Below are 12,916 nucleotides of genomic sequence, written 5' to 3'. Positions count from 1 at the left end.
AAATTCCTTGTAGAAAAAAAAAACAAAAAAACACAAGTGTGTAAAACTAAATAAAAGTTTATTAAAAATGAAGTCTGCATCATATTTACAGAGTTGATCATACTGTGGAAATTTACAGGTTAAATAAACTATACAACTAGTGATTAGATTCAATTTCAAGCGTAAAATGAAGCTTACTGGCACCACATTTCCCAACATGCTACATGCGTAAAAATACCAACTGGGGTGGAAATGATTAATCGCTTAGTCAATAGACAGTAAATTAATCAGCAACAGTTCGTCATGTTTCAAGCAAAAATGTCAAGCATTTGCTGGTTCCCGCCTATCACATGTGAAAGAAGCAGCTTCGCCCCTTTTTCCTGGTATTTTGGATATATTTAGGTTGGTTGGACAAAATAATTGATTTGAAGATATCACATGGGGATCTGGGAATTTTTGAAAGAGATTTCTCAACATCCTCTGACATTTTATAGACCACATTATTAAAAAGGAGCAGTTCAACAGTTTGGGAAATATTATTTTTTGGCCACTTTCCACGATTCGGTTGCTTAACAGTCAACTGATGAACTGAAAATAAAAATAATTAAAAAAAAATACAAGTTGCAGCTCTAATTGGAACATTTACATACTATATACACATCATTGTTGTCACTGGGAGAAAACAGCTGCTTTGACAGGAAGTCCATAAACCGTCATGAAAGCAGTACTAACGATCAAACTCGGAAAAAGCTGGTTAGCTTTCCCTGTCCAGCTATCAGCTTCTTCTTACTCGAAGCCTTGCTGACGTTCTTTGCAGGCATTTTACTCGGGACACTAGTGGGCAGTTTCTTCCCTGGAGGCTCGTTTTCTGATCCTTCATGTTGGTCAGAATCCGCCTTCTTCCTCTTGTTGCCCTTGCTCTGCGTCTGACCGCCATTTTTCTTTCTGTTGCCCGAGCCTGCACCTCTGTTATGGGCATTTCCACTTCTTGCCCCGAGAGCAGCCGCTTGCTTTGCGCTGCTCGGCTCCTTTCTTGGACATTCAGAGGTTGCTTTGGCTGAAAAGATTGGAACAAAGCATAAGGAAGTGTGACAACCAGGTAGAAAAAAAAAAAAAAAAAAATCAATCAATCAATAAATAATTTATTAAATTAAATGTATTTTTAACACATAATGCAGACAGAAGTGCGAGACAGAAGCAGTGCTTGTACGGGGGTGAGCAACACGGCCGCCATCTTGGCCCTTTAAAAAAAATAAATAACAGGAAAAAGTTGTGATGAAACTGCTGACGTTAGTTCCTAGTTTGAGCAGACTGTGTGTTTATTCTGCGAAACTGAAATTGAACATTTGTCATGTAACCTGATGGAGCAGAGCCTGAATTCCCACAAAACAAAAGACAGAAGGGGAAATGGGCAAAAAGTCTGTGTGAGTGTGTGTGCTTTTTGGTTTTTACTACAGATGTGGGGGTGAGCAGGTTTTATAGAATGGGGATTCATTTAATGGCTGATGGTAAGTACCAGTCCCAGGGCTGGGACTGGGAAGGGTTCAAGGCTGGAGCTGAGAAGGTGTGCCTGGGCCTCAGTCCAGCTGTGTGGCGTCAGAGGAAACAGAAATCTATCCCAGCAGAAAAAAAAAACACTGCACGGCTTATGATAACATTTTGAGCTGTTCTCAGCATACAGTGAAGTACATAAAGTACCTGTATTATTTGTTGAAAATGAATTTGTAACTGTGGTTGTGTCCTCCTCCTCCTCCTCCTCCTCCTCCTCCTCCTGCTGCTGCTCCTCCACACCTGCGGTGGTTTTGGGTTTGGGTGCTGGGTGCACACAGGTAGGGACCTGGCTGCTGCTGGGGAACTCCAGCACACGGTTGAGTGGCAGCTCTTCATCTTTGTATGTGCAGGCGAACTGGGATCGGATGACTCGGTCTCTAGCCTGAAATAAACGGGAAAAAAAAAATCTTTAATACAGTTGATATAACATGTTGACACGGTTGTTGAGTATCAGTGACTCGAGGCAGGTGGCCAAGCTTTTTGGCTTTTACTTCGGACTTTTGAACCAAAACCCCCTTCACTAATTACAATTTCAAGAAGTACTTTCCCACTCCTGCATGTTTTCAAGTTCTCAAGAAAAGAGAAGGGAGTGCCAAATGACATTTGATTCACAGCCATGCTTGCACAGTGGTGCTTTGAGCTAAAATGTCATGCTCACAATGACATGTTGATGTTTAGCAGGTATGATGTTAACCATGGTTACAGCTTACTTTAGCGTTTTAGAACGCTAACATTTGTTTATTAGCACTCAACACAAAGTACAGCTGAGTCTGAAGGTGCTCAAATTAAAGTAAGGCATCACCAAAGTTATTACAATCCATCCATCCAGGGGAACATGAACGCCTGTGCCAAATTTTATGAGAATTAATCCAATTGCTGTTGAGACATTTTACTCAAAACCACAAATGTCAACCTCATGGTGGCGCTAGAGGGAAAGTCAGGAAGTCATTAGTATTTGTCGTCTGGAGACCATGAAAGTCTGTGCCAAACGTAATGGCAAACCGTCGAATAGTTATTGAGATATTTCAGCCTGGATCAAAGTGGTAGACCAGCTGATCAACAGACATTCCTTGAACCTTCCTGCTAATGTGGCTATAAAGTAAAGAGAAAGACATGTTACAGTGTTTTGCACATCAATCTCTTCTGCTGTAATAAGCTAAGTTTCCCTCTTAGTTATGACAATTTGACTATTTATTGCCTTAGTCATTGCTACAGGTTTACACCTAATACATCAACCCAAATGTACACCTCTAAGCCTAGGTGTAGAAACAGTCTTCAATCTTATCACAGTCAAAATGTCTAAGGCAGCGGCGTAACACCTCATCAAAAAGCCTTTTTGGACAGAGTGGATAGTTGTAACAAAGTGAATGATACTGAAGACTTCAATCCAGGCCCTGGGGCACACAGATCCACAGCTTTCATCCACTGTTTGATCTACGCCTGCTTGGGATTATCACAATCCAAGGATTTCACCCTTCAGGCCAGTGGGCCACAGTAGGGAGGAGAAATCTGAGGGAAAAAATACAACGAGCAAAGCTGGGTGGGTCCATAAAGCACAAAGGGATCAAAGCCTTTGTGCTTTTTCAAAAGAACTTCTTAAAGGAGCACCTAAAACAACAGTAAACCTAAGATCGAGGCACACTTCAATAATGGAGCTAAAAATGTATGCTGCCCTGGTTGCATGCTAATAAAACATATCTGAAACGCCCCAGAAACAATGGGAGGGGATGGAAGAGTGAACACGGCCAAACTATGACTGACGGGGAACATCTAATCCAATTACAACAGGTGGGAGCCCAACGTGGCACCGTGTGGTCAGACGGCCCTCATTCCTCTGAGGAAAGCTGTCCTCAAATAACCCCTGCACACTGCCTGACCCGACGCTGGAGACACCTGACCAAGACATTCCTGATAATACTTCCAAAAGCAGGTGCAAGCAATTTCTCTGATTTTGTGTTCTCATACGCAGGTGATTGAAGAGAGAACGGGTAACAGGTGTGCCATTACTATTATTATCATCAGAGAATGATGGAGTCATTCTGAAATAAATGTATAAAGTATTATCATATAATCAAAGGTTGATAACGTCAGAGGAGCAACACTAAACTGGCACTGAGAGTTTTAGTAAAAGTTTTTTTTTTTTCAGTGCTGTTTGGATCATCTGTGGCACTGAGGAAAAGATTTGGAACTGTCCCAAAAGCAGAAACTAAATCTGTCCATTTCTGTGTGTGCCAGTTGACGTCAGTGCATGATGAAACTGCTGGAGAGGTCTGGGATAAAGTCATTCAGCAGACAACAGGAAACAATAACCTTTCAAGTTTCCCTTGCTAGTCGAGTTACGCGACTGATATGGCATCTTCAAAGTGAAATTGATGCAGAAAGCTTCCGCTCACCGAGTTCAGGAAGCGGTGAGCTGCCCAGGGACCATTACAGCGCACTCAAACAGGAAGGCAGCCAGATTGTGGGGAGCTAAAATGACATCTGCTAGCGCAATCAAATAAAGGAGCCATTTCACAAAATGTGTTTAGCATACATGTTTCACAAGGAGTTCACACAGTGGAGCTACTTCATGTTAAAAGTGGTCCAACCTTAAAATCTAAAGCTGGTTTCGTCAGTATTTTTAAGGGTGACTCAGCAGTTGTGGAGAGTATGTTATGATACCTGCAAGAGTCTGATGAAATAATCCTTGTAGCACACAAACAGTCAAGTGTATACTCAAACTATTCAAAAATGAACATGCAACAGAAGGAGAATCTGCCAAAAATCAGTCCGATTGTCTTATTCTGACCCCAAAAAACAGCAAAGTAAAGTGACAAAACAGCTGAGCCAGGAAGGAAGGAAAGAGATATTGATATCAGATATACAGTATGCTACATTGTGCACTGTAAGCAAATGGACCTGAGCCCTGACAATAGGATAACTTATCATCAGGATTGGTTAATGGTTTGAATCCCCCATGAATAAGTAGTTTTATGCCATGGATTTAAACAGCACCCTCAAACCAACACTAAGAGCTAAAACACAGCTGTGCAAACGGGAACGGTGGAAGTCAGTTAAGATGTGAGCTTCAGCTAAGCAAATAAATGTTACCTTGGGTTTGAGCAGGTCTAGCCGGCTCTGGACTCGGTTCCTTAGGGGTTCTGGAGAACATCCAGTAGACACTTCAGGGGATCTGAGAGGCGAGCCACAATGAGAGGCAAAGACAAGAGGTTTATAAATTATAAAAAGCTAGAAGGTTACATGGTCACACTCACCAAGAAATCTGCCCACTTTTTCTCAAACACTGCTCTCTCTTTATTGCAGCTTCATATTTTCAACATGTGGGAGATGTTTTCACTAGACTGAGCCGATGTTGGCTTTTTGCAACAAATTGGATACCGGCCATCCAATGTCATCCACCTCCGACAATAATGTAGGTTCCCCCCAACCACAGCCAGTAGCTATTCTTTTTATAATATTATCTTTATTTCAGATGTTTGACCAGAGAAATTATTCCAGTGTGGTGTGGGAGGAGTTTCCTCTGTATGGTTTCAGTGGAGAGTTGTAGTGTCCTGTGTTGGTCTAATAGATGTTTCAGGGGCTTTCCCACTCTGACTGAATCCTTGTGGTCATGAAAATGGTCAAGTCTAATACAAAGCTCTCTAGTGATGACTATTTCAATATAAAATACTAACCATAACTTTTCAAATGTTACGTTTGACCCTGACAGGATGCACCACCACATTTAGCTTAAGGCCCTATGTTATAAAGATAGTACAATGCTGCAAAATTATAGTGCAGCACACAAGGTAGTGGTAAAAACAATATTGTTTCCTCTCTGCATGCGTTTCCTAATATATTGTGATTTAGGAGGTACAGGTAGCACATGCTTGTTAATGTCTAATGTTGAGAAATTTACAGTAGAATGACGTTGCGGATGTGCTAAATCATTGCATAGAGCTAACTAATGGACATTTTTATTAGAGAACAATTTGTCAATCATTTTACGTATTAATCGAGTAGTAGAAAATAGTGAAAAATGTCAACAAAGTATGGAAAAATGCCCATCCCAGTTTCCTAAATCTTAAAGTGACATCTTCAAATAGCATATTTTACTTAGTCGAAAACCCAAAGATGATGAATTTACATTGGAGGAGCTGGAACTAGCAAATATTTGGCATTTGTGCTTGATAAATGCCAATCGCTTGTCATTTAATGCTAATGCCTTGCTTAGCACATTAGCATGCTAACATTTGCTATTTAGCACTAAATACAAACTACAGCTGAAGATGTTTAGTTTTGTAAGGATTCGGTCATACGTATTGGACAAATTAAAAGTTTAATCTGATGTTAAAAGAAATGTTAGAGGATTACCAAAGTTACAATTAATTCTGAGGGAGACGTGAATGTTTGTACCATGTTTAACAGTTATTTCACTCAGATCCACAAGTGTGACGCCAGATAAAAAGTCAGAGGATCACCACAGTAATTAGGATTCATCACCTGAAAACCATGAATGTCTGTTCAAGATTTTGCGGCAATCCATCCAGTTGATATTGAAATATTTCATTGGATAAGTGAAAACTTTGACCTGCTGGTGGCGCTACAGGAAAAGTTGTGATCTCCTGAGTCAGTGGGGTTCATTCGTTGGGGATCATGAATGTCTGTATAGAGTTTGATCTAAATCTGTCCAATAGTTGTTGAGATATTTCAGTCTGAACCCAAAGTGGGACCATGCTAGTGTGGCTAAAAATCTTGATAAAATATCACTGTGAGCCTCAAATAAAACATACTGACATATTAGAAATACAAAGGTCATTCAAGTCAAACCCCAGTTTATCCTGTATGACCAACTGTGCCAACCTGAACAACATGAGGACGCAGGTCCCCTCAGCTCCACTGAGGACGGGCTGGTCCTCAGACAGCAGGTCTGCCTTGTTCTTACACGGAGGAGTCAAGGCTTCTTCATCCAGCAGCGCCATCAGCACCTTGACGGTGTCCCGACCTCCGTATGCAGTGGAGTGATTCACTGCGTAAGCCTTTGGCTGGAGAGGAACAACACCACAACTTCGGGTTAGTGCACTGTCAGCTCACACAGCTGAAAATCAAAGAAGATGAAGTGGCGTCTGCATGAACGTATAGATTTCAGGAGAGGTGCAAAAGCCAAAACTGTAGCTCACTGGCTGGAGAGCGGAGGTTATACATTACCCTGGCAGGGCTAATCCCCGTCCTGCCTGCATTAGCAGTCTGTTCCTGGATCTGGTGTAGTTGGCAGATCCTCTCCTTCAGCTCCTTTGCAGTCTCTTCAGCCGCAGCGTACACTGCATCGCCACTGCTGCGTCCCTTCACCAGCGCTGTCCTTATGGCGGTCACCAGCCTGGCTCCGCACACACTGAGATTTAAACACAGTGACAGTCACAATGACATCTGCTGGGAGAGCTGTATTGTGCTGTAGGTAGAGGAAAACTTTTTTGGAAAAAAGGTCTTTATTCTGCTGAACACACACACACACACACATTCACACACACACGCGCAGGTTTTCATCTGGATGGAATTAATAGTGTTCAAGAGTTCAGCCAATATTTGCCAACATGAATAACTCTCTCCTAAAACTGAAAACCCAGAAAAGCCAGGGCCTTACTCTGAATGTCATCAAAAGATATACTGCAGCTTCACTTTCAATTAATTGGACACTGACTTTAAGGGCTCAGAGTAATTGTTTCGGTGTTAACATCCAGTTCAGCTTTATTTCACTGTAACTCAGCTTTGCCAATGTTAACAGTTATGAAGCAGAAAATATGCTCCAAATCCCTGTTAAAGTCACCCTGGGCACTGTCACTGCGCTCACCGATGGACTGTCAGCGGAGAAACTCCAGGATTTTCCTCTTTATAGTTTTGGGGGATTTTTGTCCACACGTTGTTTGCACTGCGTGTCCAAAAATCATAGCAACATATCACTTCTGTACATTTCTAACAGGCAAGTGCACTAAAGCATGTTAGAAAAAGATTGCAGTAAGGTGGAGAGGCGGTGGTCTAACCCTGACCCAGCTCTGATGTGAGGGATCAGGGCTCAGTAACAGAATCATTTGGGAAAACAGATGTTCACTGAACAAGGGGCCCTGAACTCTCCATAGAAGGTGTTTGTATGAGGAAATACAGTACTCCGCTGAGAGCGTAAAGGCACAGACTGTTGAAAGACACGTGTTGGCCCAGTTCATCAGTGTCTCATCAGCCTGCATGAACTGAGAACTCTCAGAAGAGCAGAGAGAATCCAATCCACTACTACACAAACATCACAATGTGTTGTTATGGCTCGGACTGAGTGAAGCTATAGTCGCTACTGGGACTGCTACAAAGGGTGCCTTCAACGGCTTCACCTCTTGAGCTCGACCCCTCACATGATTGAATGGCTAAATCATTTCTGATAACCACTTCTGTTGTGGTGCCAGAGGCTTCATCGTCCAAAATAATCTGTAATGGTATGGAGAATGATCTGTGGGGCTCGAGATTTGATGATAATTCATCAAAGTAAGCGCACCAGACAGGGAACAAGTTATTTAACACAGACAGGCTTTGATGTAGCGAAGATGAACATGCTTTAGCAATTCAAATGTTATCACGAGAAGAAGTTTAGAAGAGGGGAGTCATTACAGGGTTTTGAAGGGAAATAATAAGCCGCAGTGGGACAGGTGGATTTTATGATCACAGGTGTGATTTCAGTGCCCACGGCTGCAAATATGCCAACCGGTATCAGTTCAGCTTTCTGAATTTAATCAGAATTCATGAAAATTGAATGGGCCACATCAGAGAGAGAGAGGAAACTGAATTATTTAACCTGAATTTGAATTGCAAGAAGAAGTGAAGCAAATTCCATTCAATAATAAATTACGAGTTTCATTGTATTTGACTTCAGTCGCTGCCAGATACCGAAGCGTGCTCGACTTTTCTTGGAATCTGTGTATTCCCATCTTCGGCTCAGGGTGATTTCTCCGGAGAAGGGAGTATGTTTATATGAGTAAAAGACTACAATAAATTAAGTACAGCGTTTTTCATGATGCATTATTTGAGATGGAAATGTCATCATATTGTCGGTCCTAGAATGTTTAGGATTATCTACTTCAAACTAAGTGATTTATCGTTGATTTAAGAATATGAGAAAAAAAACAGGGAAAAAGAATGACAGTGATCAAGAAGATGTTTCAGAACGTGTAAAGACTCCAATCAACCTGATCTTGACATGTTTAAATTGATATTTAGCCATAAATGAAGATAATTACACAACAAAACCACTTAAGACCATCATAAACCACCACAATACTGTAATCTCAGTTCGGTTACTTTCAGATACTTATTGAAACTGTAAGTGATTTTAACTGGACCACAGACAGAAATATTGCAACAGCTCTAAATGGCTTGATGGTCTCCTGCTTTGGCACGAGGCATCGCGTCACCAGAGCAAACCCGTCCTGATGAGTTCCTAGAAGTCTCCATGCCCTGTGGCCGTCCAAATGTGCTGTCTAATCTGCTCTGGAGCTCAGATGTGATATTAGATTACAAAGTAGGTTTGGGGCCACCAACAAAGTACGTCCAAGTTATACCGAGAAAAAGGTAACAGTACTACTATGAACCCACCAGCAATAATTTCAATCAGAGCGGGTGCTTTTAGAGTCCGTTAGGATCTTATTAATATATTTTCGGACATTTTGGGGGAAAATTAATGACAATAATTAAAAGCTTCAGTACTTAAAGGAATAGTTTAACATTTTGGAGACTGGCATCAGGGAAATTTTACCTTACCTTTGTGTCTGTATGGTAAATATGAAGCTAAAGCCAGCAGAGGATTAGCATAGTTTAGCTTAGCATAAAGACTGGAAGCGGAGAAAACCGCTAGCCTGTTTCTGACAAACAAGATATGACGTGTTAATTAGTTAAATTTAGAATTGCTGGTAGGAACATTTTTTTAAACTTTGGACAACGCCAAGCCAGCTCCCTACTTCCTGTCTTTATGCTAAGCTAATCTGCTGCTGCTGTAGTTTCATTCTTAGCAGACAAATGAAAGTTGTATCAATCTTCTCATCTAACTCTTGGCAAGACAGTGTATTTCTTAAAAATCTATTCCCTTAATTTATAATGGCTTTTAAATCTATGAAACATGAAAATATATATTGTACAGTAAAAGATGAGTCATGTGTATACTTCTTGAGTTTTGAATCATTCAGTTCTTCTCCTTTTGTCTAAGATTTGACTTGCAACTCTGACACTTTTACTCGAATTCAAAACTGAACTGGAATCTTTCGGGAATTAACAGCTCAGTTCTGAATGAAGCACCTTCATGCCTCCCAACTTTTACAGCTGATCCTGTCGCAAGAAGGGAGGCATTACCTCAAAAGCAACAGAAAGACAGGGAGCGAGTGGAAGCCTGGATTATGCTGTATTGTGTACCTTGGGTCAGGAATCTCCCCCAGTATTTCCTCCAGGTTGTCTAGAAACTGGACAAAGTCAGACAGGCCTTTGACATGTTTCCTCAGTGGGTCAGACTGAGCTGGAGCGTAGCCCTTTCCTCCAAGCTGGATGGCCCTCACGAAAGATGTCACAGCCTGCAAATGCGGGAAAGAGCCCCAAATGTTGCACCAGAGAGGATTACTCCAATTTTAAAAGTCAGAGTTTTGGTTTTCTCGTTATGTAAAGAGCGAATACATCACCACTAAAGTATAAGTGCATGCAGAGTGTGGATGTTTCTTACCAAGAAGAAGGAAGTGTTGTTGTTATGTGCGGCGTGCTTTATGTCGGTAAATGTCTGTCGTCCGAGCGCGCGACTGGGGACATCAAGGGTAAGCGCCAAGGCCATGTCGTTCTTGGCGTTCACGAGCAAAGTCAGATAGGAGCAGAAAACCCTTCTCACTGCCATTTTCACCTATTGATAATAGACAGAATACACGATCATTTGGAGGTTAGAAACCCGCCTTGAAAACAAAACCTTTGGCTTGATGCCAGGTTGTGTTTATCAACTACGAAAAAGGGACAGTAGCTTTACTGCCTGAGTAACAGCAGCTGACAGCTCATATTAAACTCCAAAAAAATTACGTCACCCCTAGCTGGTAGTGTAGCAGAAGCAAGCCTCCACTAAAAACTCATAAATTTGCAAGTGACAGAGAAAAGTGCAGAAAAGAGACTGTTACAGAAGCTCTTGGCCAGCCACACATTGTGTTGTGTTTTAAACATCTGCCCAGTAATTGAATTCACATTGCACTCTTAAATCCAAGTGATATGATCTAGAGTTCCTGTCAATAAGAGCAGGATGGATTCCAGACAGGAATTAAGTACGCTGAATTCTGGAGAAGTAAATGCATGGATTATTGCCAGCGGGAGAAAATGCATTTTATATTACAACAAAAACTTTTATATGAGGAAAGAGGGCGAGAGAGGGAGTTTCTCATGGCCATTTATGTACATGTTGCACCTTTTATTAGTGCATGAAAGAGTGTAAGCAGTACCTGTGAGCGGCAGGGCCTATCTTTACTAGACGGTGTTGACGGGATTGAGAGGTCAAGCACCTCTAAGACCTCCGTGTTGCCTGATAGGAATTCAAACAGCTGGATCTTGGCAAAAGAATAAGAAAAACATAATCAGAGAGATAAATTAATCGGCCTTATCTCTAACTCGGTAGCCAATCTGATCGACCACAATCGACATCATCAGACTGATTTCAACCAGCTCCTACTCACCGGGCTCACAGGCTCGTCTGGGTCTGAGTCCACTCTCAGCTGTTTATACATGGAGAGGATATCAACCAGGTCCACAGTGTTGGAGCGCTTCAGGAAGGATTCGTATGCTTCCAAGATGAGATCATAGTTCTCCAAGCGTGCAAAGTTGGGGGGTGGCAGGTGAAGTTTGTGTAACAGTAAGTGTTTCCAGGCCATCAGGACATCACTCAGAGCCACTTTGAACTCTCCGCTTTGCTGTCACAGGAAGAGAGAAAACAGTGAAAGCAGCAGCCATAATTACCGACGGCCTGGAACCAATCAGTTCAAAAGCAGAGAGACCTTCTCCTGCAGTCCAAAAATGGGCCATGAGCGGTCTCAGCCGGAAATCTGTGGTAATGTCATCAGTTATAGACGTGATGACAGTCAGCCTGATGGTTCAATTGAAATGATGATGATGTGGATTGGGCTAGTACGCCCTGGGCGGATGACTTTCAGCAAGATCACAAGAGCATATTGACACTGTTTTATTCCTCTTTCATTGAAAATATTTTTACTTTCTCATTTATTTGCTGGTTTACATCCTTTTCTCAAAAGACCTCAGCTCTAAAATTATTAGCAAAACAAATATCTTGCAGAGGTTCATACTGAACAAGTCTTCAAAATTTAGATTATAAATGACCCCACACATGTCCTGGATTTCCTTTATGTGAAACAAGCAGAAAGTTTGGCTTTATTCCAGAAGCCATTGGACTTGTGAAAAGTCACAGTACAAGAAATGGTCAGTTAACCCTGTGTGTAGATTAATAAATGCATTTTTTGATATAATGGGGCCTCATGGTGTTGGATATTATTGGTCAACTAGGGATTGGTCATCGCCATTAATCTTTGTGCATTTCTCTCTTTTTCTTACATTCTCATTGTTGTATTTGCAGATTGTTTTGTGGGTGTGAATGAATTGTGTGTATTTGTTTCTGCAAACTGGAGGGACGAGTAAAGTATTTTGAACTGAATTGAACAGTTACCTGTTTATTTACTTCTGCCATGGCCAGCTGCAGCACCATCAGCATGCTATCAGCTCCATGAATGGTGGTCCTCTCAGACTGTAAAATCCTGTGGCACTCTCTCCTGAAGGTTTTCACCATCTGCTTTAGACAGTCTCCTGAAGTCTCCATTGCTCCCCTAGAACAGCACCAAAAAAAAAAAACTCAGTCAAAACTTGTGCAACACGTGGATTATTAGACTTAAAACAAAGATAAACATGTGAAATCATTAAAATCTAGAGTAGGTTTCTCTTTTACTTGAGTGCATCCAGCAAAAGGCAAAGAATGACTACAAAAAAATAACTTTGAAGGGGCAGAATAAAGTGAGGTAACATCAAAGTATATATATAAAAGTAATCAGTGACTGGGGTGCAAAGATTTCTACTTTTCTTGGTAAGAGGCTCGTTGGCGTGGGTGGCACATGTAACGTTAATTTATTCAAAACAACATATATCAGCGTGTTTTTATTTCACCCCCGACTACATGCATAAATATAAGAGTTTTCTAAGTGTATGGATGCAATAAATCACAAACAATGTCGATTAAACGATTCAAACCTCTAAATGTTGTAGTCGACTCCAACGACAACACACGTCCACGACAAAAAGCAGCTGTTTTGAATTTTTAAATTGCCAGTGACGTTAACCGCCTCTCGACCAATCA

The 12,916-nt window shown here is 41.4% G+C and overlaps 1 protein-coding gene across 2 annotated transcripts; it reads right to left on the bottom strand.

Moving 5' to 3' along the window:
• Nucleotides 1-41: 41 nt before the first annotated feature.
• On the bottom strand, nucleotides 42-12,916 carry LOC122975186 (PARP1 binding protein). 2 transcript variants are annotated; one of them, XM_044343466.1, is made up of 11 exons: nucleotides 12,811-12,916; nucleotides 12,236-12,392; nucleotides 11,235-11,468; nucleotides 11,004-11,108; nucleotides 10,253-10,423; nucleotides 9,952-10,106; nucleotides 6,718-6,901; nucleotides 6,373-6,554; nucleotides 4,621-4,702; nucleotides 1,678-1,912; nucleotides 42-1,036 (listed from the first exon to the last, which is right to left on the bottom strand). In XM_044343466.1, exons 2-11 carry the CDS (start codon nucleotides 12,383-12,385, stop codon nucleotides 714-716), a joined length of 1,821 nt encoding a protein of 606 aa, XP_044199401.1. In that variant the 5' UTR covers nucleotides 12,386-12,392; nucleotides 12,811-12,916; the 3' UTR covers nucleotides 42-713. The 2 variants fall into 2 exon arrangements, with proteins under 2 accessions (XP_044199401.1, XP_044199400.1); XM_044343465.1 differs by lacking the exon at nucleotides 12,811-12,916 and adding an exon at nucleotides 12,512-12,592.

The sequence above is a fragment of the Thunnus albacares genome, chromosome 23, assembly GCF_914725855.1.
Source record: "Thunnus albacares chromosome 23, fThuAlb1.1, whole genome shotgun sequence".
In the NCBI taxonomy this organism is placed as follows: Eukaryota; Metazoa; Chordata; class Actinopteri; order Scombriformes; family Scombridae; genus Thunnus; species Thunnus albacares.
This window is presented reverse-complemented; position numbering and strand designations above follow the sequence as displayed.